General features: G+C 51.8%; 1 protein-coding gene across 4 annotated transcripts in view; it reads left to right on the plus strand.

Annotated features, from left to right (window-relative positions):
- The window catches only part of MICAL3 (microtubule associated monooxygenase, calponin and LIM domain containing 3), a gene marked incomplete at both ends in the record, with an annotated part of 127667 nt that overhangs the window by 85095 nt on the left and 14651 nt on the right, over positions 1 to 27921 (plus strand). The window contains 11 exons of one of the 4 annotated variants that reach the window (XM_080705675.1): positions 1082 to 1216; positions 2436 to 2498; positions 6278 to 6391; positions 8012 to 8155; positions 8598 to 8680; positions 10940 to 12776; positions 13254 to 13348; positions 17767 to 17817; positions 19899 to 20009; positions 21184 to 21277; positions 27362 to 27412. In XM_080705675.1, the coding sequence (XP_080561801.1) occupies positions 1082 to 1216; positions 2436 to 2498; positions 6278 to 6391; positions 8012 to 8155; positions 8598 to 8680; positions 10940 to 12776; positions 13254 to 13348; positions 17767 to 17817; positions 19899 to 20009; positions 21184 to 21277; positions 27362 to 27412 (2778 nt within the window). The remainder of the gene's footprint in view (positions 1 to 1081; positions 1217 to 2435; positions 2499 to 6277; positions 6392 to 8011; positions 8156 to 8597; positions 8681 to 10939; positions 12777 to 13253; positions 13349 to 17766; positions 17818 to 19898; positions 20010 to 21183; positions 21278 to 27361; positions 27413 to 27921) is intronic. The other 3 variants (XM_080705673.1, XM_080705674.1, XM_080705677.1) reach the window with 3 other exon arrangements.

The raw sequence follows: 27921 nt of genomic DNA on the forward strand, positions 1-27921 counted from the left end.
CTTACACTCTCAGGTAGACGCTGGCTCCTGTCAGGACCCTGAGAGTCCTTCAGTTCGGTGGCACCTGCTCTTCCTGCCATCTCCCCTCCATAGCCTACCCTCTCCTCAAATTGCTAGCTGTCCCTTTATCTTAACCCAACTGTGTGGCATGATCCAAGCACTAATGATAGCGCCCCACAGGGCAGGGGCTGCATGCGGATTCTGAGGGTTCTGGCAGCAGAAATAACCTGAAGGGACCACTGGAGAGATTTCATTTAGCTGAGAATCTAGGTCTCCTGTCCAGGAGGTTAGCGGGGCACCACATGGAGTTTTAAGGAAAAGGACTTGGGCTGCAGAAGGAGCAGAGAGCTAGGATCCCACCCCTGCTCCTGAACTCTGAGAGTTCGCTGCCTCCCCTGACTCTATCCTACCCCCATCTGTGTCCCTGCCACAGACCTGGCACGCAGCATGAGCAAAACCTCTGACAGTAAAGGGGCTTTTTTTCTCCAGTAGCAGCTCTCACTGCAGAAGACCAAAACTACGGTACCCACAGAATACGTTCCTTGCTGCGTGAGTTGGCTGGCTGGTGGCAGAAGGCACTGTCCCACTCGCCTCTCCCGTCGCTTGGCTTAGGTCTCAAAAGTGGAGTGCTTGGCAGGTGGTGGTAAGCACCTTGTCATGTGACCAGAGGCGGGGCCACGAGGGGTGTATCCTTGGGGGGCTCACGCCTTGCTGGCTAACAGAGCCGAGTCCCCATGGCCCCTCAGAGGCCGGGTGTCATCTGCTCTTTTTCTCCACCTTGGCCCTTGGGTCCCTCAGATGCAGTTTAGGTGGAAAGGAGTTGGAATGAGTGAGTCTGTTTACTGGGACCCGTGGGACTCGGGAGCGCTCGGCGACTTGTTTGGGCTGACCGTGTAGCAGTGCGTGTGAGCCTGAGCACGCATGCCCTCGGTGTTTGCTTCTCTCTCAGTCAGACTGTCCTGGCAAGTGCTGTAACTTTTCTTTCTGTTTCCTTCCTGTGGTGTTTCATCCTCTCCTTCCCTTGACTGTTTTCTCCTTCTGTCCTCCCCTTCCTCTCCATCCCTCCAACCTGGTTCACTAGCTGGGAACCACAGGCTCCAGCAGATCGTAAACCCAGCAGATCCCTTGGCCATCCAGGCTGATGTGCACTGGACACACATTCGTGAAAAACAGGAGGAGAGAATGGTCCCAGCCTCTGAGTCCTCCGCCTCTAGAGGTAACTGCTTCGAGACCCGAGGTCCCCGTCCTGCCTCAGTCTTTCTGTCCCTGTGTCCCCTCCTGTCGCTGCTAGGGCCACGGCCACCATTCTGATCAGAAGTAGGAGTCGGTCGAACACGGCATTCTCCTGCTGTTAACCAGACGGGTGCCCTTGACACTCAGATATTCGGGGTATGTAAAGTTCTCTGTGGAGTAAGAGGTGCCGGGCCCTTTCTCCATTGATGCAAAATAATAAAATGAAGCTGACCTGGGCAAAATGGGGGATTTGTTTCTCCCCACACCCCATTTCTCGGCAGGGGTGCTGTCCACTCCACCTGTGGAGTATGCTGCTGCCCTCTTCGTGGCGTGTGTCTGGGCGTGACTGTGCGTGGCAGGAGGGTGAGGGGAGTGTGTTTGGACAGAAAGTCAAGAAGAGGCGCACTCAGGGAGGCCTCTAAGGTCAAGCTCAAAACGACTCAAAATTATTTCCAATGGCAGGTTTTAGGTGGCGTGGTCTGTTTCCCCATAAGATGAAAATGTACCTTATTCTGAGTGTTTGGGGGGTTTTCTGTTGGGGAAGGTGGAGGCTCACTGTACTATACAGGCTGGCCTTGAACTCCTGGACTCGAGCAATCCTTTTGCCTCTGCCTCCTGAGTAGCTGGGGTGACAGGCACATCGCCCATGCCTGGCTTCTTCTAAGGACTAACAATAAAAGAAAACAGAGGAGCCCGCAGAGAGAGGCCGTGGCCGCGCGCCAGCGTCCTCTGCTGCCCCCCTCCCAGACACAGGCTCCTGGTGGTCTCGCCTTCTCTGTCTGGCTCACGGCTTCACGTGTTCATCCAGTGGCTGATAGAAGCCACACATCCCCAAGGCTCCGGGCACCCAGAGGGCTGCTTCCTGCTCTCAGGAAACAGCCTCGGACGGGACATTCCATCCTCCCAGCCCCGTTTCTTCACCTGTAGACAAGACCACCCTCTTTGTGCTTTCACAGCAGGCGTTTGACCGACATGCAGGGTCAGGATCGGGACCGCCCCGCAGCCCCCCGTGGGGTCTCTCTCCTTTTCTTAAGCACCCATCACACAGGCTAACGGTGGATCCTTACCACAGGCAGGCAGGCCTCTGTCCTGTGACGTCTCTGGGTTTCTTTTGTTTCAGACTTTAGGGACGACCTCGGCTCTCCTCGCCGGGAACGCTTACTGCTGTGTAACTCCGTATTTATCATCTGTTTTAAATTCAGTGCCCGGCCTTCCCTCCGTACGCCGCGCAGCAGTGCAGGCCTGGCTGGAGACGGTCTCCCGAGGTAGTCCGGTGATGTTTGATCTCCCCCCACTCACCATAACTTCTCTCTCTAGGCGGCTGTGCTGGCGCCTTAACACTAGACCTCTGGTCCTGTCGCTGGTGCATGCGAGGGCGCAGCCGGAGGCGGGCGGGGCACTGCATGCCTTACTCAGGCGGCCATCCTTGCATGGACCAGGAGTGCACCCCACACTCTTCAGGGCACATTGAAGGAAAGCAGTGATGGAGACAGACAGACAGACACACTTTTTTTTTTTTTTTTTTTTTTTTTGTAGCCGGTAGACACCGGGTATAATGGCCAGAGCTGAAAGAACTTTACTTTTGCACTGTGGCTTAAAGTCCATAAAAATTAGGTCAGATAGCAAATGAGTGTAGAAGCAGAGGAATCAGGCAATATTCTACAAAACCCACCAGACTAACAGAGGACACAGACAAAACTCAGAGTTGGGGGAGCATTTGTGGAAAAATTACCAGAGAAAGAAGGCAGAGGACTGGTGGGTATTACTGAGCAAAGGTAGGACAGGCTGAGTACAACCAGGAGACCAGGTAGATTCCTCAAGCTCAGCTACAGATGTTTCTTTAAGTACGTAGGCCAAGATCACTGAGAAACCTTAGTCGTCTTTCCTAAGTTGATCTGGAAACGTGTTTCTCAGTGAGGGGGAGATTGCACGTTGGGAAGGACAGCTGGCCAGTTCATTTCATTGCAGGGTATTTAACATCCTTAGTCCCCACCCTGTAAGTGCTGTCTCCACCCCCACCCCAGTCACTCTAACACCCAAAGACCCCTCCTCCACATGTTCTTCAACGCTGCTGGAAGGAGCGCGGAGAATCATGGTCCTAGCCTTCGCTTCTGAGACAAGCAGGGCTGTCACTCTTAAGCTTTTACCAACCCATTCCATTGTCCTCACCAGCAGCAGGGAAAATAGACATGCATGCAGGCGGAGGCTTCCCAGGAGGAGGCTATAGGAGAGAGGACACCGTTGGGTGCCCAGCTCAGCTGGACACGAGCCATCAGCCCTGAGCCTCGAGCCCGGGAGCAGGAGCTGCTGGGTGTTCCTGGTTAGAGTGCGTCCCTAGGGTAGTGGGACAGGGCGAGGAGGGGGCACTTCCCAGCTGGCAACTGAAAGAAACAGCGATTCCTGGCTTTTGTAGTGTGTGGCTCAACAATTCTGTGGCCGTTTCCATCACCCCGCGCTCCATCTTAACCTAGATTCGATCCCCCGGGGCCATTTCCATCGCTCAGGCTGCGTCTCGGCATCCACTGCTGCTGCGCTGGTAGTTCTCACGTGTTTGTGTTCTGGTATATGTGATAATCGTTTCTTTCAAGGTTCTCCAAGAAGCGTACTCTCGCCCTTGCGGCTCCACAGCAGAGGTTTCTTAGTAGAAACGAGAAGTGGGAGAACTACCTGGGAGGGACCAGGGCTGGACAGGCCGATCCTGGATGGGCGAGGCGGGGGCGGGGTGGGGGGAGTCTTGCAGAGCAGTGGCGTGTGCTCGCGTCCAGCAAAAGCATAAGATGACCACCAGCCACTCACAGATTGATCAAAGCAAACGCCTCAGGCATAAAGGGCCCTCCTCTCCACAGGCCTGGTCCAGGTTCTGTTCCCATCACACCTTTTGTTCTCAGACATGGTGTAGCGCAGTGATTAACTCATTGCCCAAGTGCAAAGCACAAGTGTTTGCTTTGCTTTGCTTCTGTGGTACTAAGGATTGACCCAGGGGCTTTCTACTGAACTATACTCCCATCCCTTTTTATTTTTTCTTTTTATTTTATTTTGATTTTGAAATAGGGTCTCACTAAGTTGCTGAGGACCTTGAACCTGCAATCCTCCTGTCTCAGCCTTCCAAGTACTGGGATTACAGGCTTGTGCCACCACGCTGTTCCACACAGTTCTCCAAAAGCTAGATTTGAACCATCCACCCTCTTACAATGTGCATAAAAGCTAAGTATACAGTTTAAGGAATTCTTAAGGAAATAGAAACTCATGCGACTACCTCCTAGGCCAAAAATAAAACATTCCCAGCATCTTCCAAGCGTCCCTTCCCCCTAAACCCACCCCCTATAACCTGGCCTCAGTGGCTGCTCACAGTTTTTGCTTAGGCTCCTGACGTTCTGAGGTTCTGGACTGCAGAGGGGCATTGGGCTGCTCTACAGAGAGGAAACCTTCTCTAGAGCATCTGGCCATTTTGTGGCAGGCTTTGTTTCACTGTCAGCTCAACTTTTTAAGACATTTACCCTGAGTTACAGGGTGTGGTAACCCCAGTACCACACTGAGACAGGGGGGTTGCAGATTTGAGGCCAGCCTGCAGAAACTTAATGAGACAGTGTAAATAAAGGAAGAAGGGAAGGAGGCTGAGGGTATGGCCCAGTGGTTAGAACACTCCTAAGTTCAATACTCAGTACCACAAAGACAAAAAAGAAATTCATCCTGAATGTAATACTCCCGTACATTGGGCGGGCATGTAATGAATTTTGTGTCCTTTTCCTTGTGAAAAGGAGGAGGAGGAGGAGGAGGAGGAAGAGGAGGAGGAGGGGGAGGAGGAGGAGGGGGAGGAGGAGGAAGAGGAAGAGGAGGAGGGGGGAGGAGGAGGAGGAAGAGGAGGAGGAGGAGGAGGAGGAAGAGGAGGAGGGGGGAGGGGGGAGGAGGAGGGGGAGGAGGAGGAGGAGGAGGAGGAGGGGAGGGAAGACTTCTCCCAGCTGCGCCACTGCCAGCCCCTCCGCTCCCTCCTGCCTTGGGCCTTGGGCTCTCGCATTGATATCAGAACCTAACCCTGTTTCCTGAAGTGAAGCCTCTGGGGAATTCTTGGAGGGTGGCTGTGCTTGGAACCCTAAGAGAAGCCCTGGGGCCCCCGGATGGATGCTGCTGGTCTTGAGTGACGGATCCGAGAAGGGGGTGGGTGGTGTGTGTGCGTTGAGGCGCTGGGTCCTCCTCAGGAAGATGGAGTGCCTCACCTGATTTTGCAACCCCAGAGGGCCGCGTTTGCCTCCGAAAAGGAACTTTACATATTCCCTCAGTCCCTCCCCTTGAACTGTAAAATAGGTATTTCTCTAAACTGTCCCACAGACAGCTGCAGCCTCTTTTACTGAGAAAGATGGGGTCCTCAGGGGTCCTGAAATTATTCCTGCGTCACCTGCACATACCACTGTGACTCTAGATTGAGCAGCACGAATGCGCCCCAGTCCCTAAACCCTATGGGCTTTAGTCTTCCCGCCCCAAACGCAGGCATTAGATACGGTTCCTCCAGGACGGTGCGATGGCACACACCTGTAAGGCTGAGACAGGAGGATCGCAGGTTTGAAGCCGGCCTCAGCAACTTAGCAAGACCGTTTCAAAAATAAAAAGACCTGGAGTCTAGCTCAGTGATAGAATGTCCTTGGGTTCAATTCCCAGTACGAAAGGAAAGAAGGGAGGGGGGGAGGGAGGAAGGAAAGAATCCCTCTAATTGTATCACTATCAGGATTAAAGGGCCATGTGTGAGAGGTGGTCAGAAAAGTAGCTGGCACACGAGCACCGGTGACCAGCACCTATCAAGTGGGTGCCTGCTGGGTCTGGACCTGAAGAGCAGTTCCTTGTCTGGCCGTCTCAGACGTGAGGTTCTCCTTCCACCTGGCCCTACTTTGCATTGAGAATGTCCTGGGCCTTTCTCAGCACCCACACTGCTTTTAAGAGTGCTCCCCATACTTCCCCTTCTCCTGTGGCCATCACACCCCTCTCCCGTCGTGCCGGCACCCTCCCCTCTGCCCCCTTTTTATTTCTTTCCTTGAAAATCTCTGCTTTACAGCCCCACTGGATGGGAGTGGCCTGGAGGAAGATGTGGACTCGGAGCCGGCAGAGATAGAAGGGGAAGCAGCGGAGGACGGGGACCCAGGGGACACTGGTGCCGAGCTGGACGACGGTACGGGGTGACCCCTGTGCCATACAGGGGGCAGGGTCAGAGTGGTTAGAACTCAGCAAATAAAGATCAAAGCAGCTTACTTGCAAGCAAAAGCTCAGGAGAGGCAGCCGCTTGGCCTCCCGGCCATCCTTATTCCACGGGCAACTTGAACGTGTCATTTCTTCCTCGCAGCAGGCGAGCGTTGAGCTGTGGTTGAGAAATGAGTAAACTTCAGGCTTCACGCAGAGCTTCTAGTCCAGTAGATGCCTCTGACGGCTAAGAGACAATACACTTAAGAATTTAACAAGAGAAAGCCGAGTGTGGTGACGCACGCTTGTAATCCCCGCGCTTGGGAGGCTGAGACAGGAGGATCGCACAGGTTCGAAGCCAGCCTCAGCTACTTAGGCTTTCAGCAACTTAGTGAGACCCTGTTTTCAATAAAGTATAAAACAGGTCTGGGAGTATAGCCCAGAGGTAGAAAAGAACCTGGGTTCCATCCCCAGTACAATAAAAAAAAAAAAAAAGAAAAGGTATTTAACAGGAGAATCACAGGTTTGAGGCCAGCCTCAGCAACTTGGTGAGACCCTGTTTCAAGAGAAAAAGTAAAAAAGGCCTGGAAGTGTGGCTCAGAGGTAGAACACACTTGTGTTCACTCCCTAGGACCACCAAAAAAAAAAAAAAAAAAGAGTTTAAGTACTACAGTCTCATTTGGGAGAAAAGAGGCAGGGACTAGGCTGGAGAGAAATAAGAACAAAGTTGAGGCTAGACTGTGAGGGAGTACAGACCTGGGCTGGGAACTGGTGAAAGGAGAAGGCAAGGCCCACCCTCCGCCGGTGCACCCAGAGTTTCTCTTCTTTCATGACCTGTCGCATACCATGGTCTATGTGTTTAAAAAGTAAGTGGAAGCCGGGCGTGGTGGCGCACGCTTGTAATCCCCATGCTTGGGAGGCTGAGACAGGAGGATCGCACAGGTTCGAAGCCAGCCTCAGTTACTTAGTGAGGCTCTCAGCAACTTAGTGAGACCCTGTTTCCAAGTAAAATATAAAAAAGGTTTGGGAGTATAGCCCGCAGGTAGAAAGCCTCTGGGTTCCACCCCCAGTACCACCAAAAAAAAAAAAAAAAAAAGTAAGTGGAAAGCGGGGCATGGTGTCGCACACTTGTAATCCCAGCATTCTGGAGTTGCGGTTCACAAACAACCTCAGCTACTTAGGCCTTCTGCAACTTAGTGAGACCCTGCATTAGTCCATTGACCCACTGGGCTGTTCTCTGAGGAAGAAGGAGGTACAAAATTACAGTCTGGCCGGGCATGGTGGCGCACGCTTGTAATCCCAGCACTTGGGAGGCTGAGACAGGAGGATCACACAGGTTCAAAGCCAGCCTCAGCTACTTAGTGAGGCTCTCAGCAACTTAGACCCTGTTTCCAAATAAAATATAAAATAGGTCTGGGAGTGTAGCCTGGAGGTAGAAAGCCTCTGGGTTCCACCCCAGTACCACAAAAAGAAAGAAAGAAAGAAAGAAAGAAAGAAAGAAAGAAAGAAAGAAAGAAAGAAAGAAAGAAAGAAAGAAAGAAAGAAGAAAAGAAAAGAAAAGCACAGTCTGGCTCAAGACACACACCTACTTGTGACCTCCTCTCTCCACCAGATCAGCACTGGTCTGACGATATCCCATCGGATGCCGAAACAGAGCTGCGCTTGCGGCGCCAGGCCGAGGTGGAAGCAGAGCTGGAGCTGAGGGTATCGGAAAACGAGGAGGAACCACCTGTTTCACCAACACGACAACGGAGAGGTAGGTCCGCTGCTCCTGGAGGGAGACAGAGCTTCCAGAATGCCTTCGAGGGCCGCAAGTGTGTGGGTGGCGCAGGGTTGGGACCTTGAGCGCAGAGCTGGTGCTGCAAGACAGCGCTGCAAGTGGCCAGGGTTCCTCCTCTCCCCCTTCTGCTGTGGCTCCGGTGTCATCTGGGACCATGAAATGGTAGAAGGCACTTCTCCAAGCTTGGGGCCCAGATTGTACCCAGCTGAGGGAGGGACCGGTGGCGCTTGGAGAAGCGCATTTCAGAACCACCTCGCTTCTAAGGAGGGTTCTTTCTAGAACAGCCTGAGGGCAGACCCAGCGAGAATTGGCTCTGCCACACCTCCAGCCTCTGCAGAGCTGCCTGCAGGTCCCGTAGCATTCCTTGGGCTGGCAGGGCTGGTTTCCTCTTGAAAATCCCTGTGTTCCTTCTTTTCAGATCCCTCCCAGGTCTCCAGCCCCATTCGGTCTCCTCAGGAACAAGCTGTTCTTTTCACCCCAGCACACAGCCCAGTGGCAGAGGTAAGGATATGGGGCTCAGCATGGGAGAAGAGGAGCCAGCGGGGCCCTGAGAGGACGTAGTAACTCCTGCCATATGCCCTCTGAGGACTGGAGGAGTGGCCGACTGGACCCCGTTCAGGAAAGTTAAGCATTTTTTCACTCCTCGTGCTAAGTACAGTAGTTAAGTATTACAGTAGGAACCACCACAGGGTTCCAGCTCAGTCCTCCTGGTAGATGGGCAAATTTATTTTTTTTTTATTTACTTATTTATTGTGGTGCTGAGGATTGAACCCAGGGACATTTACCTCTGAGCTATAGCCCGAGTCCGGTTTTTTATTCTTTGTTTGGGGGGAGGGGCAGTACTGGGGATAGAACCCAGGGGCATTCTGCCTCCAAGTGACACCGCCAACCCTGTTTTTTATTCTTTATTTTGAAACAGAGTCTCACTGAGTTGCAAGGGCCTCACTAAGTAGCTGAGGTTAGCCGCGAACCACGATCCTCCTGTCTCAGCCTCCCGAATGCTGGGATTACAAGTGTGTGCCATTACACCCGGCTTTATTCTTTATTTTGAAACAGGGTCTTACTAAGTTGTGGAGGGCCTCACTAAGTAGCTGAGGCTGTCTGCGATCCTGGATCCTCCTCTCTCAGCTTCCCAAGTACTGGGATTACAAGCGTGTGCCTGGCTGAAAATTTGTTTTTATTTATTTATTTATTTATTTATTTATTTATTTATTTGTGGGTCTGGGAATGGAACCCAGGGGCATTTGGCCTCCAAGCTACACCCCCAGCCCTATTTTTTATTCTTTATTTTGAAACAGGGTCTCACTAAGTTGCAAAGGGCCTCACGAAGTAGCTGAGGCTGTCCACGAACCGCGATCCTCCGGTCTCAGCCTCCCAAATGCTGGGATTACAAGCGTGCACCACCACACCCGGCTCTGAAAATTTGTTTTTAAATTAAAGCAATATTTGTGGGATTGTGAGTCTATTATGATGGATACATTTTACTTCATGCATAACTATTTAAATTAAAAATATGTTGGGGCTGGGAGTAGCTCAGTGGTAGAGCAGATGCCTAGCACATTTGAGACCCCCCTGAATTTAATCCTAAGCACTTCAGAAGTCACTAAATGAAAAATCTGCTCCAAGTCAGGGTGGTGCATGCATATAATTCCAGTACTTGGGAACCTAGAGCTGGAGGATCGTCGGTTTGAGGCCAGCCTCAGCAACTTAGCAATTAGTGAGGCTCTGTTTCAAAATAAAATAAAAAGATTTGGGGTGTATCTCAGAGGTAGAATGCCCCTGGGTTCAATTCCAGGTACAAGGGGAAAGGATGGAGAGAGAAGAGAGAAAAAGAGAGAGACAGAGAGACTTTTTCTCTCTCCAAATTCCCACTGGTATGTGAATTTTGTCAGAGAACGCTACCTAAATAAATGATAACCTTGCCCCATGAACCATGGTTTGGGAAATACCATGTGGAGGACAGAACAGGGAATGAGGCTTAGGACATGAAACTTGATTGCATGGTTCATTGATTTTATTTATTTGTTTGTTTATTTGTTTTTGGTGCTGGAGATGGAACCTACGGCTTGGCACATGCCCTGAACTCTACACTCTCTTTTGTTTGTTTCTTTGGTTGGTTGGTTTGGTTTTTTTGAGACAGGGTCTCTCTAAGTTGCCTAGGCTGGCCTCCAACTTATGATTTTCCTGCCTCAGCCCCTCCAGTATCTGGGATCACAGACTTGCACTACCAGCAGTTCAGTGATTTTTTAATCTGTGAAATGGGAGGGCTTTATTTGCTGAGAATGCTGGAATAAGCCACGGAAGGATCTGTGTGCATCCTTGAGCACACAGATGTATCCTGGGAAGGACAGTATGATTGTAAAACAGGCTCCACTAAGTATTTTAAACCTCACTGTCCTGGGCCCCGTGTTGGTATGTCAGGGACTACAGAGCTTTGGAGATGGCTAGTTGGGGTAAAAGCCAAATTCATCAGTGTCTTTTGGCCAGTGTTTGTTTCAGCGAACAAAGGACATAGGATGTATTTGAGATGAACCAAACCCTGAAAGCTTAGTCTACTCAAACTAAGAGTGCTTCTAAAAACTGAACAGGTAGAGCAGAAAATGAAAGGGTTCTCTTGGAGCCACCGGAATCATAGCTAAAACCACGGAGAGAGAAATTTATTTTGACACACACAGGCCCTTTGAGAAGAATCTCCCCGAGGGATGTCGCTGGCCGTGGAAACGCTTGCTTTGTAAGCAGCTCTGTCTTCCCTCTCTCTAGGGGGCTCGAGTCTCGCCTGCCTCTGTTGCCATCAAGGTGAAATCCCCTGAGGAGCGCCTTTTCCCTGAGCTTCTGCTCCCCAAAGAGAAACCTAAAGCCGAAGCCCCCCCAGATCAGAAGCCCGTACACTCTCCCATCCGATCGCAGCCGGTGGCTCTGCCGGAACCCAGGACGCCTACCTCGCCAGTGGGCTCCCCACTCGGGGCACCCGTGGCCCCCTCCATGCCCCCTTCCACCCAGCTCCCCATTTGCTCCCAGCCTCAGCCCTGCGCAGAGGCCACCATCCCGTCCCCCACTGAGTCCCCCATACGGTTCCAGCCTGTTCCAGCCAAAGCTTCCACCCCTCTGACACCCCTCCCCATGAAGAGCCAAGGTGACCCCAAGGACAAACTGGGCAGCCCCCTTGCTGTGGACGAGGCCCTGAAGCGGAGCGACCTGGTGGAGGAGTTCTGGATGAAGAGCGCCGAGATCCGCCGCAGCCTCGGGCTCACGCCTGTGGAGCGCAGCAAGGGGCCCGAGCCCAGCTTCCCCTCGCCTGCCTTCAAGCCAGTGTCCCTGAAGTCCTACTCGGTTGAAAAGTCCCCTCAGGACGAGGGGCTGCGTCTCCTGAAGCCTCCACCTGTTCCTAAAAGGCTGGGCCTGCCAAAGGCAGATGGTGACCAGCCCTCCCTGCTAACTCCCAAGTCGCCGTCCGACAGAGAGCTGAGGAGCTCCCACGAGGAACGGCGGGATCTGTCCAGCAGCTCCGGCCTGGGCCTCCACGGCAGCTCCTCCAACATGAAGACCTTGGGCAGCCAGAGCTTCAACACCTCCGACTCCACCATGCTCACCCCACCGTCCAGCCCACCCCCACCACCACCCCCGGACGAGGAGCCCGCCACCCTCCGAAGGAAGCCCTGCCAGGTGTCTGAGCTCAGGGACGCCCAGCCCAAGGCCTCCATCGTCCCGCCTCCCCCGCCTGCCTCGTTCATCCGGCCCCCGCGGGAGCCTGCCCAGCCCCCCAGGGAGGAGGTGCGGAAGTCATTTGTGGAGAGCGTGGATGAGATCCCCTTTGCCGATGACGTGGAGGACACCTACGATGACAAGACCGAGGACTCGAGCCTTCAGGAGAAGTTCTTCACGCCCCCTTCCTGCTGGCCCCGCACAGAGAGGCCCCCACAGCCCCCCCTGGCCAAAGAGAACGGGCGGCTGCCTTCTCTGGAGGGCAGTGTTCAGCCACAGAAAAGGGGGCTGCCCTTGGTCTCTCCGGAAGCCAAGGAGCTGGCCGAGGAGCGCATGCGAGCCCGGGAGAAGTCCGTGAAGAGCCAGGCACTGAGAGACGCCATGGCCAAGCAGCTGAGTAGGATGCAGGCGATGGAGATGGCCGCGGGGGCCTCCAGGTCCCGCAAGGCATCCTCAGCACCCTCCCAGGGCAGAGAACTTGCATCTGGCTCCCCCAGGCGCCCAGGTCTCAGAGGCTCCGAGGAGCCCACCCTGAAGCATGAAGCCACAAGTGAGGAGGTCTTCTCCGCTCCGTCAGACTCGGGGGGCCCAGATGGCTCCGTCACCTCATCTGAGAGCTCCAGTGGGAAGAGCAAGAAAAGGTCTTCCCTCTTCTCCCCCCGCAGGAACAAGAAAGAGAAGAAGTCCAAAGGGGAGGGCCGGCCCCTCGAGAAACCCAGCGCCAATCTCCTGGAGGAGGCGGCCACCAAGCCCAAGTCCTTGTGGAAGTCTGTCTTCTCTGGGTACAAGAAGGACAAGAAGAAGAAAAGCGATGAGAAGTCCTGCTCCAGCACCCCGTCCAGCGGTGCCACCGTGGACTCCGGCAAGCACAGGGCGTCTCCTATCGTGAGAGCAGGTAGGTCAGCAGCCAAGGGGCCCTCGAGGGACAGAGGCTGAGGAACGCAGTCTCTTGTAGTTAGTTCTCAAAAAGATCCAGTTTCACATGCCCGTTCCCCAAGGACTCTTAGGAGAGGAGGGAACTGAACCACGGCTTCCTGGAGCGGAGTCCCACTTTATAAAATAGCTCTAAAGTCAGCTTGAAACCGGGCAGGGAAGGCTTGGAGGTTGGTTCTCTTCCCGAGTCACCAAAGGTACAAAGGTGGGCCTGGTTTTGAGTAGGGCAGAGGGCAGTCCTGCCGGGGTCGGGGGGCAGGGTCTGTCTAGTGTTGGCTGTGCCCCTGCAGGGACACTGTCAGTACCCATGTCCATGGGTCCCCAAAATGGGAGGAAAATCACAAACTGGGAAGCAGACCCCCAACTACCTGACTGTGCCCATGAGCATGGAAGTTGGGGTGTCAGCGATGTTCTCACTGGGCCTCTTTTCACCCCACAGAGCTGCAGCTCCGGCGCCAGCTGAGTTTCTCAGAGGACTCAGACCTCTCCAGCGACGACATCCTTGAGAGGTCCTCTCAGAAGTCCAAACGAGAGGTAGGTGGGTCCAGTCGCCAGAGGTGCTTCAGGAGAGCGGGTGACCTTGGCTCTGTGGTAAGGTCGGAGACAGGGAAAGCCAGTCTAGCGCCCTCCTCTGATCTCCCAGCAGACAGGTAGTGGACTGCTGAGCCCAGACCAGGGTCAGGGAAAAGTAACAAAAGGCCGTCTCTTTTCATTGAGCGGCCAGGGATGCACTTCATGGTAAGAGTTCTCAGGCCTGGTTTCTGCAAAGGCCGGAGGCGCTCCCAGCAGAAAGCTTCCCATTGCCTTTTGGAAGCAGCCTGGCCCCACCCATCCGCCGTCCTTTCCCAGCAATCCCACATAAAGCAGTATCTGCCAGGGCCCAAGCAACAGAGAAAGGCTGCTCATAGACCTGGTCATGGAGACTGGGATGGGGCACAGGGCTGTGGGACAGGAAGTGGGACTGAGTCACCTGCTCAGGAATAGGCCTGGTGCATCCTGTCTGCTTGGTAGATTTGTTCATTAGAAAGGATTTATTTGAGCTGGGCATGGTGGTGTATGCCTATAATCCCAGTACTTGAGAGGCTGAGACAGACAGGAAGATCACAGGTTCAAAGCCAGCCTGGGCAACTTAGGGAGGCTCTCAGCAACCTAGTGAAACCCTGTTTCCAAATAAATAGAATTGGGCTGGGGCTGTAGCTCGGGGGTAGAATGTCTCCGGGTTCAATCCCCAGTAAGACACACACATATGCACCCCCCCAAAAAATGGAGGGAGAAAGGGAAGGAGGGAGAGAGGGAAGGAGAGAGGAAAGAAGGAAGGAAGGAAGGAAGGAAGGAAGGAAGGAAGGAAGGTTGGTTGGTGGAAAAGAACTGATCCTGGACTGACCTGAGTGCATGCTAGGTCTGATGTGGGCCCTCGCCGCTCCAGAGCTCAGGAGGCATGAGCACTCAGCTCTCCTGAGAAGCTGAGCTCCCCGGGTGGAGGGTTCCTTCATCGATGGCTTCCCTTGGGTGCTTGTCCAGTCTTTTGAATTTCACGGACTCTTGTAGCTCTGTCTAGATACGCTGAACTAGAGTGTTCTGGTGGGCCACCTGTAGCAGCAGCAGTAATGGGCTGGGAACTGGGATCCAGGAAGGCATCAGCAGAGTGCCGGGCAGCCATGGTCTGTGTGAGCTGTCCTGTTCCTCCTCTCCGCCTGCCTGCAGCGTGCACCCCCTCCTGCCTAGGGTGAGGGCTGCCTGCCAGCTACCTCCCCTTTTAAGTGAAAAGCTCCCCTCACATCATTTGCCTTTCTGATAATGCCTCCGGGGCTTAGACCTGGTCTGCCATCTCCATTGACAGCCTTGGGCCAGTAGACCATCCAGGGAAGGCTGTGGTGGCTCTGCGCCCCCCCACGGGCCTGTTTGCAGCTCCCTTCTCCCAGCTTGATTCAGCTCCTCTCCTAATAACGTAGCAGATGTGAGAAGCTGGTCATCCTGCATCTTCTACCATTCTTGAAGTGTTCGTCTCCCAGGGCTGCGCCAGCCCTTTCTCACTTCCTAGAGGGATGCCCAGAATGGCAGGCCTGTCCTCCTGCTTACCGTGTGCAGAGCCAGGCCTCGTGTCACACCAGCTCAGCTGTGCATGACCATCTGGGAGTTCTCCCTCGGCTGAGTTCAGTCTGCACCCTGTTGTGTGCTCCCACAGAGGTCTCCCAAGCTGTAGGGTTAGTCCCGAGCCAAGGATTGCTTCTGGGTTTCCCTGTGTGTCTAAATACATCCCCTCACTGCGGAGTAGGAGCTGCCTTAAGGAGTCCCGTGGGCTCTGAAGAAAGGAGAACGTGGTCCTAGTTCAGTATGCACATGTTCAGACGGTTCCTGTCACGAATGGTCAAAAGCTTTCAGCTGTGGTCGCTGTTGTGGTCTCATCTCTCCACTGCTTCTCAGTGAATTAATGAAACACCTTGCCAGAGTGCAGAGCAGCGGGTTTCCCACACTGCTGTGCCCAGGCCAACATCTCAGCACAGCCTCCACTGACCACAGGCTCTCCAGGGCCTCCCGGGCACCCAGGGAGGGCAGGCACCGGTGTGTTTAAGACATGGAGGCTGAAGTGGAACAAAAACCAGAAAGAGGGCTTCTGGAACAGTTAAGGGCATCTAATCATGAGTGATGAGTGCACTGTATAAATTGATCAGTGCCAGTGCCTCACGAGTGACAGAGGCACTGTAACTATGTAGGAGAATGCCTGTGGCCTTAGGAGGAAGCACAGTACTCAGGGGTGAAGGTTTATGATGCCTACAAACAGTTCAGAAAACCAAAAGGCTGTGCGTCAAGATTGCACAGACATGAACTCTGCCAGAGAGTATGAACACCGGGGAACTCTAAGTGATGAGTGTTCAGGCACGCATTGCCTTCTTTCAACATTTCTTTAGGTTTCAAATTTGTCAATAAGAAGTATGGGGAACAGGGAGACCAAAAGTGAAAATGAGATTCAAGAGGGAAGCCATACTGAGCATGGTGGCACATACCTACAATCCCAGTACTTGGGAGGCTGAGACGGGATCACAGGATCGAGACCAACCTCAGCAATTTAGTGAGACCCTATTTCGACATAAAATATAGAAAGGGCTCTGAGGGTGTAGCCCTGGGTTCTGCCCCGTGTACCAAAAAAAAGAGGAATACCTCCAGGCACTTGTACCAGGCCACAGAGCCACTGTGGAGTAGAAATGGCTCCTCCTGCGTCACAGACAGAAGCTCCAAGTCAAGCACTAGTAATAGCAATTAAAAATCACTTTTATTTTTGTTTAAGATCTTTATTACCAGGCATGGTGGCACACACCTGCAATCTCAGGACTTAGGGGCTGAGAGGAAAATTGCAAGTTCGAGGCCAGCCTCAGAAACTTTGTGAGACTCTCAACAACTTAGCAAGACCCTATTTCAAACACATAAAAAAAAAAAAAAAGGCCTAGGAATGTAGCTCAGAGATAGAATACTCTGAGTTCGGCCCAGAGTCTTCCCCCCAAAAAAAATTGTTACACAAAAAAATTAAGATAATGCAGGTATTTTGCAACCACCCACAGCCCTGCCAAGAGCACATAACTCACATTGCCCCTTTTTATTTGCTTCCATCTGACTTAAATTACAACCAACACAGCTGCTTCTTGGTCGCTGTGGCCCATTGGAGAGCACTGGGCCTGTGCTGCTCACGGCTGCAGCCCGGCCTCACTCAGGCACACCGAAGGCCTCTCCTGGCTTTATTCCTCTGGTTGCCACCGCTACCAAGTTAGTACCAGCCCCAGACATCAGTAAATTATGGAAGCGATTACTCGCTGCCCCACCCACCTAACGTGTACAGCCGGCAGGTACAGACGGCAGCCCGTTCCTCAGGTTGCAGTTACCTAGACCTGTGAGGTTTTTTTCCCTGCTGTTTGGGTGTATCATCTGACCTTTTTCTTGTTAAAACGGGCCCATTTCTAAGATTGGAATTCTTCCCCTCGCTCTGCTTTGTCAGAGATGAGCCAGCCTGAGGTAGGATGTCCGTGCTCAGATAAAGGAGGCAAATCGATTCTTCCCCAGGCCAGCACAGGTATGACATGTGGGCCCTTACTATGTCGTGCCCACGATGGACAGAGAAGGGCAAGGGGGCAAGGCATTGCAGCTGCTCTTAGAACCTCCCCATCCTGTGAGCCACCAGACCAGAGCCACCTCCCTCCCTGGCCCCTCATGGCCTCTGAGCTACTTAATGTGGCTGGTGAGAAGACCGGAAGAACAAGTGGAACTGACCACAGCGCTCTGAGCAGCTTCCATTCAGTGTTTAGTAGAGTGAAGAGAGGTTGCCTAGCATTGCTGCCTGAGATGCTTCTGGGAGTACGGGTGGCTTGTGCGGTGTCAGTTCTCTCCAGCAGCTGTAATGGAGCAGTGGCCCTCGTCCCCCGTCCCGGGGCAACTGGGTGGCACTGTGAACGCACACTGCGAGGAGGGCACAGCCGTTGAGGAAGGATGTGAGGGTCAGTGCCCCATTTCCCTCTGTCAGCCATCAGGAATCTTCCCCCTCACCCTGTTCCATGACCACTCAGCAGCAGGAAGTGCAATAAATTTCCACATAGGAATGGGTTACTGAAGGAGAGCTGGCACCACGGTCATGCATGTCAGCAGCTTTGACCTCGGCTCAAGGGATACTGAGACAAGAGAAAATGGGGAAATGGTGAGGAAGAAGCCGTTTCTACTCAGTTAAAATAAGTGAATCTCGGTCTTACCCAAAACTGGGATTCTCCACGAGCGACTGGTCAGTTTTGTACACCCGGGATCCTCCTCGTGCAGTCCTGTGTGACACTGTGGAAAATAACCGTGTGTTTTAATCTCATGTGTTTGTTTTAAACTTCCAAGTTTATTCCATTCCTGTGTTCTGTTTTAATTTTTTAATCATCATTATCATTACTATTCTGTTTTGTTTTCCGTTGCCATCTCCTTAAAAGTCGGTCTATGTACCACACGCCTTGGCATTCAGGAGATCCTATTCATCAAAGGTAGTGTCTCGTTCCCACTAGCCGCTCCTCGCTGCATGCCTGTCTGTGATTAACCACCCAGAACAGCCCCTGCCAGCCTGCGGCCCCGTCCTCACTAACCGTCCACACGTGCATGTGGCTGCAGCAGCCGGGCTTCCTCTAGCTGTGTCACGAGGGAGAAGGAGGGTGAGATGCCCACTCTTCACGGGCTGGAGTGCATGTGGTCATTTTGCTCCAGGTGCCAGGGTGGGGGGGCAGAGCTGCCCCTGCAGGTCTGGGCACCGAGTGAGGGGCAGTCCCCCTCTGCTCTGGACTGCAGGGTGAGCGGCTGGGGCACTGGCACACCGCCATGGTCCTTGAGGATGACCGTTGCCTCTTCACTAGACCTCCCCATTATCATTTGAGCCTTACAGGAAAGAGGACGAGTCTGGACCCTGAGATGAACTTGAAAGTCTCTTCACCCCCTTAATTAAAAAAAAATTTTTTTGACTGCTTTGACAAGTTAAATTTTATGCATTAACAATGGACATCATGATATTCTGAAGTACATACACATGGTGAAATGTATAATGAAGCTTTATAATTATATAAAATTATGCATGTGTTTATTAGCTAATAAAATTATGCATGTGTTTATTAGCTCGATTTAGTAATCTAGCTAGATTTAGCTAATAAACACACGCATAATTTTGTATAACTATCATTTTTGTACCTAGAACATTTATCAAGGATACAGTATATTGCACTCGCCATGTTGTACCGCACAACTCTTGATTTCTTGTGCCCGTCAAAATAAAGTTCCGCTGTCTTTGACCAGCATCCTCCCAAAGCACAGTCCACGGAAACTGCTACTTTACTCTACAGTTGATTCAACTTTTTCAGATTTCACATGTGAATCAGATGCTGCAGTAACTGACTTATCAACCTTAATTTACTTGATGTAAAGTCTGCACGTGTACCCATGTTGCTTTAAATGACAAGATTCACTACGGACGTCTCCTTTAAAGTCCATAAAAGTCTCCTTGTCTGGTGTTCTTAGGAGCAATAAAGAGGGGTTCATGAAGGCAGCCCCACAACACGTGCCTCTCGGTGGTCACCCCGTGTCTATTGAAAGCATGGGGCGCCCCCCGGAGCCCTCGCTGCCACGTTGGCACTGGGTTTGCCCAGTCGCCTCCCCCATTCTTGACGGCCCCAGCCACAGCCACCCTGACAGGGCCACCTCCTCTTGGTATAACTGCTGCCTCTGCAGACCCCGCAGGCTGTTCCTTCTTCAGCCTGTATTAGTTTAGAGTTTACTCCGATTTAAAATAGAAGCATCTCTGTTTTCACTACTTCAGATGTTTTTAAAAGAACTATATGAATTCCACTCATCATATATGAAGAAAGTAGCTTTTGATACTAATAAAATAAAAAGATCCTGATTTTTCTCTTTTCCCCTTTCATGTATGCCTCAGAAGCAGGAGGCTTGGGGAAGCATTTTCTGATATTATTACTCCCATGAGGTCTTAAAAGTACAGACAGTGCCAGGCATAGTGGCACACAGCTGTAATCCCAATACTTGGGAAGGCTTAGACAGGAATATCACAGGTTCGAGGCCAGCCTCAGCAACTTGGGCCTTCTGCAACTTAATGAGACCTTGTTTCAACATAAAAAATGAAGTAGGGCTGGGGGTGTATTGTAGCTCAGAGAAAGAATGTCCCGGGGTTCAATCCCCAGTGCCAATTAATTAATTAAGCGCCAACAGCCTTAAATAGGAACCAAGTGATCTTGATGATAAAGGAAAATGTGTCCCTTGGTTGTTCTGACTCCTATCACTCAGTCCCCGCACAGCCTCTTTTTTTTCTTTGTCACAGAGGGGAAATGTCTCATTTCGTGGGTCTTCAGGTGTGCCTTGTGGCATTTGGGACTCCAGCAGGCACAGGTGCCAGGGAATTCTCTGTCTGAACTGCAGCTGCAGGGTCTGCACATCTGTGCCCAGCTGTTTGCCAGGCGGCAGCGTCCACTCAGGAGATAGCCTTCTCCATGCCACTGCCAGCCTGCCACCCAAACAGATCGCCAGCCTGCGTGCACCTGGCTAAGTAGGTCTCTCTTATTCTCTCCAGCCAAGAACCTACACAGAGGAAGAGCTGAATGCCAAGCTGACCCGGCGTGTGCAGAAGGCGGCTCGGAGACAGGCCAAGCAGGAGGAGCTCAAGCGGCTGCACCGAGCCCAGGTAGGAGCACAGGCAGAGGGACGCAGCCTCACCTCCCTGTGCGCCCAATGCCCTTGTCCACAGGAGGAAGGGTGAAGAAGACGGAGCAGAGGCAGACAGGCGTCCCTGTCTTCCAAGATACCAGCCCCAAAGGGCCTTCCGCTCTGTGCAGCTGCGGGGGCCCCGTCTTTGTGGAGCTATCGGCAGAAAGGGAAGAGCCACACTCTTGACTTTTCTAAATTCCTTGGTCTAGGATTGTCATTATAAAATCAATTAGTAGCCGGGCATGATGGTGCACATCTGTAATCCCAGTACTTGGGAGACTGAGACAGGAGGATTGCAGATTCAAGGCCCGGAGTACAGTAACTTATTGAGATCCTGTTTTAAAATTTAAAAAAAGCCAGGCGTGGTGGCGCACACTTGTAATCCCAGTGCTTGGGAGGCGGAGACAGGAGGATCGTGCAGGTTCGAAGCCAGCCGAGCTGGCTTAGGAGACCCTGTTTCCAAATAAAAATAAATAGGTCTGGGAGTGTAGCCCGGAGGTAGACAGGCTTCCAGGAACCCCAGTACCACCAAAAATAAAAAAAATAAAATTAATTTAAAAAAAAAACTAAAAAGGGCTGAGGGTGTAACTCAGAGTAGGATGCCCCTGGATCCAATCCCCAGTACTACAAAAAAAATTGAAAAAGACAAAAATGAGTAAAGTCATCTAGTCCACTTTACTTGTAAGCAGTAGTGTCAAGACTGAGTTGTGGCCAGCCAGTCTTTTAGGGGCCTGGAACTTCACAGGAGAGGTCAGAAATGACCCGAGGATCGGCCTCCATTTTCAGGCTCCATATCCTAGACAATTCTAGGTTTTTAAAAATAGGATTTCTAAGTGTTGTAACAGAAAAGTCTGAAGTAGTAGTAGTAGGTAAGTGCTTCCTGCAGGAGTTGACCTCCACCTCCTGCCTTTGAACTGTTCCGGGTGGGGAGCTGGTGCCTGCTTCAGCTACATCTGCACACCATGGGCAGAGAACAGCCGCCAGGCAGTGCCTGGCAACAAGGCTCCGAGGATTCAGATACAGGCAAATGTCTGCACTCAGTGCCCTTTCCAACACCCTGACGTCATCTTTCTCCCTTCTTGGGCCTGTACAGTTTACTTTTCCTCTTGAAAGCTAGAGACCAGAGTGCTCATACTGCTGTTGTCTGACAGATCATCCAGCGGCAGCTGGAGCAGGTGGAGGAGAAGCAGAGGCAGCTGGAGGAGAGAGGGGTTGCAGTGGAGAAGGCGCTCCGAGGCGAAGCAGGTACCGTCTGGGCCCTTGTGAGCAGGCTTGTTCTGGAGGAGAGCTCACCTTCCAGACCGTGGGGGCCAGTTTCGCATCACCTTGCCTGGATTCAGCTCCTTCTCCAGCAGGGTTTTTTGGGTCCCTGAATCACTGAGGTCTGGGGCTTCCTGTTAAACGGAAGGAAAGCACCTTTGTTTAGGGCAGCCCTGCGGCTGGCGCCTGCTCTCCAGCCCGTCTTTCAACTTGCCATTTCCATGTAGAACAAAACCTCAGGCCCCATCATCTCTTGATGGCAAGCTCGGGGACTCCTCCTCCTCCTCCTCCTCCTCCTCCTCCTCCTCCTTCTCCTCCTCCTCTCCCACCCATCACTTCCCTAGGAGAACTGCCTGGGAACAAGGGAGGTTGTACCACAAGGAACCATCACAGAACTGCACCGAGCAGGCCCCCAGCCTGCTCCCTACATGCTCCTCCTGTCCTTAGTTCCCTGGGCTCCCTCCTGCCCATGCCATTCATCCTCGGAGCCCATACCATCTCCTGAGGTGGGGTTTATGGCTCCTCTCGGTTCTCACTCATTCAAGGTAGAGTTGGAGGAGCTCTGGGGCTGGGGGACTGAGGCACACCAGGGCGGAGTAGACGCTGGAATGCGACACGGGGAGCCATGTAGTTGGTGCCTGCCATCCTGGCGGGGAAGCACCGGAGAGTGTGGTGCCCTCCTGCCACTGCTCCCAGAAGTCTGTGTGTTTGGGCTCTGACCTGGTGGGCACGGAGAAGGCGAGGGAATGCCTGAGTCATCTCTGAGCCACCGCCCAGGAAGCCCTGCTGGCTCAGGACTTGCATCCACCCAGCCCCAGCCTCAGGCTTGGAGCAACTGATCTCTGCTTTCTTAGGCATCCAGAGCCTCATTCAGGCTCTGAATGGGGAACCTTCATCTCTTTACAGACAATACCAGGTGGTGACCTCTCTCCCCTTCCTTATTCTATCACGGCAGAGGGCTGTGTGGTACCACATCTCTTGGCAGGCAGGCTGTGTGTGGGACTTAAAAGAACCAGTGAAGGAGCCGGGTGCAGTGGTGCATGCCTGTAATCCCAGTACTTGAGAGGCTGAGACAGGAGGATCGCAGGCTCTGAGCCAGCCACAGCAACCTAGCGAGGCCCTCAGCAATTTAGTGAGACACTGTTTCCAAGAAAATAGTTCTGGAGTGTATCTCAAAGGTAGAATGCCCCTGGTTTCAGCCTCCAGTACCAAAGTAAGTAAATAAACAAAAACTGGTAAAGGTCAGCCAAGAGCAGGGACCGCCATGTGATCGTGCTGGAGCCCTGACCGATGGCTGTCTTCATGGGATGTGCCTGGTGTCGAGATGGATTTATCTAGTCCTGGAGGAATGAAGTTCTTGTGGGGAGAGTAGGGGGCAGGCAGAGAAGTAGGTCTCCTTTTTCAGGACCTTTACAGCCTCCAAATGACAGCTTATCCATCGGCTCAGTGATGACCTTCAAAGGAAGAGATGGGCTGGGCGAGGAAGAGGAGGATGTGGGTGTTCTTGGTTTTGTTCCTCACCTGATGTGGACTTAATGCATGAAGCCCGGCCCACCAAAGAAAATGCAAAACCTTGTATCCAGCCAGCTGAGAAGACTGGGATGTGTTACTTCGAGCCAAGCACTGGCTTCCACACCAAGGAGTGGAGATCCAGGTTCATGTAGCAGGGTCCCAGGCTTTCCAGTAGACGGTGATGTCCCACCAGCCTGCAGGCCTCCTTCTCCTGCTCGGCATGCTCCGGCTCGTCCTCCTCAGTTCAGCCCGGGGCCCTGGGCAGGGATCACTCTCCAGAGAAGCCCCCAGAGACCTGGTCTCCTTGCTTTCCTCTTCTTGCCGCAGAGGAACCCTGGACCTAGTGTGGTCCATAAATCAGTTCTGCCAGGATGGAGAGTCATGGATAGATCTCACAACACAGTAAAAATAACTCCACAGTGTGTGCCCACGTCAGAGTCAGGAGTCTCCCGGGATGAAGAGGACTCTGCTCCTCCTTACGCACAAGAGTCTGATACTCAGGGACGTCTCTATCTCAATTGATAATTTTGGTAAAGAATTCAAGTGCTCATTAGCATCCATGCAGCTGGAGTCTACAACAGTACTCATAAATAACTTCTGTAGCATGTGTGTTATTCCAGCTGTAGCCAGAAATAACACCATTAAAGATTGGCAGAGGACAGCCAGGTATGGTGGCACATACCTGTAATCCCAATACTTGGGTGGCTGAGACAGGAGAATTGCAAATTCAAGATCAGTCTCAACAACTTAGACCCTCAGCAGCTTAGTGAGACCCTGTTTCAAAATAAAATAGGACTGAGGGTGTAGCTCAGAGATAGTTTGCCCCTGGATTCAATCCCTAGTAACCCCCCAAAATAAAATTGGCACAGGGGACTGTGACCCTAGACTATGCCTGACCGTGTATTCCATCTCCAACACCAAAAAAGAAGAAGAAAACATATTGGCAGAGGACTTTTGTCAAAAGTGTTCTTCCTAATTGTTTGGGTAATTTCACTTTGATAAGCAAGGACCCCAATCTGAATTTCATCTATATCAGTGGTTTTCAAACTAGCTTTTAGCAGAGCCCTTTTTGCAGGTTTATAAGTTCAAGTTTAAAATAAAAAAGAATTACTCTAAATATTCACACCAGCTTGAAAACCCCAGTTACAGTGGAGAGCTGCAGATGTCAGTGAACCCAGCATGCAGCTTACTCCTAGGCACAGGGATGAGAGCGTCTTGATACATACCTCCTTGCTGTGAATGATAACTATTTTTTAACAACTCACCTGAAGATCTCAGGATATCTGCAATTTAATTGATACAGATACTAGAAAATTAAAGGTATAACAGTGGCATTTTTCTACAGTTGAATCAGGAGCCTAACAGCAATTCATATTCCATATAAAGAACCAATCTTAGTGGTGGGTGTGGCGGCACATGCCTAGAAACCCAGTACTTGGGAGGCTGAGACCAGAGGATCCACGGATCACAGCCAGTCACAGCAATTTAGCAAAGTCCTGTTTCAAAATAAAAAATAAAACGGTAGCAGTGGTGTAGCTCAGAGGTAGAACACCCCTGGGTTCAATCCCCAGTACCAAAACAAAGGCAAAAAACAAAATAGTCTTGGACAAGAAGCTTCCGGAAAACAGCAAACAGCCCAGTGGCACTATGACATCAGAACACTCTGTCACTCCCGAGGCGCCACACTGGCCAGCCGGCGCATCTTCAGAGAGATGTGGCTTCTCTCTGATCACTGGTGTTCTCCGTGCTGGGCAGCTGCAGGAGCCAAAAGGCCAGGGGTGCCTGCAGCCAGCAGAACTGCAGGAGCCTTGGGGCAAATAGTCGCAGGGTAAGAACTCTGCATAAGTCCCAGCTCATTTCCTGTATTTAAAGAGAAGGCTGGCTAAAGTCGGGGCGTAGGCCTCAGAAGGTACAGGACCTCCATCCTAAGCCCATCCAGCAAAGTGGTTCTGCAAGAAATGTGCCAGTCACCAGTGGGGCTGCACACACAGAGTTCTTGGGAGCCTTGCGACTGCGTGAAAGGCCAAGGACTGGGACTCTGTTTACAGAGTTTTCTTGGGATGTCTGCATCTGGGGCAAATAGCCCCTAATCTGCCCTTGAACTCCAGCACTGTACTTGTAGGCAGGGATTTTAATTAATTACATGGTTTCTTCTTTACCAACACATTTGCAAGCAATTCAGATGCTTGTATACAAGAAGCAGAAGAAACTTGGTCCTGAGACCCCACAAAAGCAGGTTTACTTTGAGGCCGGCCTCAGCAACTCAGTGAGACTGTTTCGAAATAAAAGGGCCAGGTGTAACTTGAAGGTAGATGGCCCCTTGGTTCAATCCCCAGTACCAAAAAAAAAAAAGGCGAGCTCACCCGGCAGCGCAAGTTAACGTGTTGCTGGTCTTCAGTGAGTTGAGCGCTTACAAAGCACTGGGTGGTTGGCCTTTTTAAAGTTTTTAAGAGTTAAAAGCATCTGAGGTATCTGGGAGACTCCTGGAAGCCCGAGGGCCCAACAGAAGTTGTTCATTTTTTTTTTTTTTCATTTGGTGTTTTATTTTCGTTGTTTTTTGTTTTGGGGTTTGGGGTTTGGGGCAGCACTGGGGATTGAACCCATGGGCATTCTACCACCTAAGTAGCTGAGGGTGGCTGCACATCTGCGATCCTCCTGAGATTACAAGCATGTGCCGCCACACCTGGCTTCCGCAGAACTTTGAAAACCACTGTTCCAGTCCAACTCCTTCTTGTAGGCCAGGCTCTGCCGAAACATCTCTACCCAATGGTGAGAGTGTTCTGTTTCTAAAGATGCACCTCAACAGGGCCTGGTGACACTTGCCAGTACTTGGGAGGCTAAGACAGAAGGGTGGATCATAGGTTCAAAGCCAGCATCAGCATCTTAATGAGGCTGTCAGCAACCTAGCTCATATCTGTTTCCAAGTAAAAAAAAATTAAAAATTAAAAAAATAACCAAAATTGGATTAGGGGTGTATCTCAGAGGTAAATGCCCTGGATTCAATCCCCAGCACCAGGCACAAACAAACAAAAAAAGGTGTACCTCAGTAGCTCTGTTGGGATATTTCCCAGTGATACATTTGGGGAATTCTCAGGATATAATGCCTTCGACCATACAAATTAATTCCAAACATACCTATCTTTTTCTTACTTTACTACACCACTGCCAGGGCTGAGCTATGTCAGTTCCCAGTAGCCCTGTTCCTATTTGGCAGATACCATCTTGGAGGCTAAATGCACATTGGCTGCTCCTCTCTCCTGCTTCTTCATTCCATTCCCCTATTGGTCTCCTTGCACCTGGCTGAAGCCAGAAGAATGTAGTCTCGGCTGCGCGTGGGACCTGGAGTCTTCCAACGCTAGTCAGCCCCTTCCCTGAGGGCTGTGCCAAGCCAGCCACACCTGCCTTGGCCTCACTTGATGGTCTCAAGCTTCCATCACTGGCCACACTGTCCTCCCAGAGAAGAGATCTCTATTTGCCAAAGGCCTCTGTGTATCCAAAACCCAAGGATTAGCCTCAGAACCTTCCAGCCCAGGGAAGACCAGGATGTACGTGATTTCTGATCCTGGGATATCTAGGGAACTTTTATTGTTCCTGGAACCCTGATTCAAACTTAAAACCACTGGACCGGCTTGGGTACAAGCTGGAACTACATTGCAGGATCACACTCAGTTTTCTGATAGTTTCTTCTTGAAGGAGAATCCTACTGTGAAACAGAAGGCACTGAGAGCAATGTTCAGATTGTGAGGCTCAGAGAAGGGTGGCACTGAATTACTGTGAATTACTGTGCTCCGCACCATAAAGATTCTAGGGAGATGAGGACTGCCTGCTCAAGCCCAGCCCTCAGCCCAGGCTCTGCATCGTCTACAGCCTATGAAGCACCAAACAACCCTTGCTGGGCAGCTGCAGGAGCCAAAAGGCCAGGGGTGCCTGCAGCCAGCAGAACTGCAGGAGCCTTGGGGCAAATAGTCGCAGGGTAAGAACTCTGCATAAGCCCCAGCTCATTTCCTGTATTTAAAGAGAAGGCTGGCTAAAGTCGGGGCGTAGACCTCAGAAGGTACAGGACCTCCATCCTAAGCCCATCCAGCAAAGTGGTTCTGCAAGAAATGTACCAGTCACCAGTGGGGCTGCCCACACAGAGTTCTTGGGAGCCTTGCGACTGCGTGAAAGGCCAAGGACTGGGACTCTGTTTACAGAGTTTTCTTGGGATGTCCGCATCTGGGGCAAATAGCCCCTAATCTGCCCTTGAACTTTATTAAATCTTAGATAAGTTTGAGGCCCAGCAGTGTTGGAGTTCCCAACAGAGACAAACCTTCTGCCCTCACTGAGCCGAGGCAGGAGCAGGAATCACAGAGCCAGGCCCCCAGGAGTTCCCGTTACCCCCACCACCACAGTAGCCAGAGCTGGCCTGCATGTGTGCATGCATCCGGCCACCCCTCTTTCCCTCTTGCTGTACAGCTGCATGTTTCTTATCCTTCGTGTCATGGATGGTCTTGGGCATGGGGGCACAGCAGGGCCATCTGATGGAATAACTCTCTCTTCACCAATTCCTTGTTGTAGACTATTGGGGAGAGTCTTATTACAGTGACCTCATCGACTTGCATCTGGGTGGTATGTATAGCAGCAACTGTTGCTGCCACTAACCCCGCTGACACCCTTCCCTTCCCCCTCCCCTCCCAGTCCCTCCTCACAAACAGCGAGGGGAAACCAACCTGATAACCAATGGCAAAAGCACAAACCCTTTTCCAGGCTCAGTGGTAGAGCACTTGCCCAGCGTGTGCAAGGCCCTGGCTTCCATCCCCAGCACCACAGCTAATTACATAATTCCAGTAGGAATGGATCAGTGTGTCATATCCCCTCCACTGCCTGTATATACTCCAGAGGAAGATTTAAGAGAACTTTTGCTGCCCAAGGTTTTTCTAGTTTCTTATAATAAAACCTGACTCACCCCCACCCCATCAACCTTTTATCTGTGTCTGGTCCCCTTAATATTATTTGGTTATTTGGCAGCAATATATATGTACTCAAGTCCAATGTGACTTTTGTTCTGAATCTCATCCTTCACAGCCTGTAGGTAGCCCATCCACTGGGAAGCTCACTGCCGACCACCCTTAAGAAGC

The sequence above is a fragment of the Muscardinus avellanarius genome (assembly GCF_963383645.1).
Source record: "Muscardinus avellanarius genome assembly, chromosome: 11".
NCBI lineage: Eukaryota > Metazoa > Chordata > Mammalia > Rodentia > Gliridae > Muscardinus > Muscardinus avellanarius.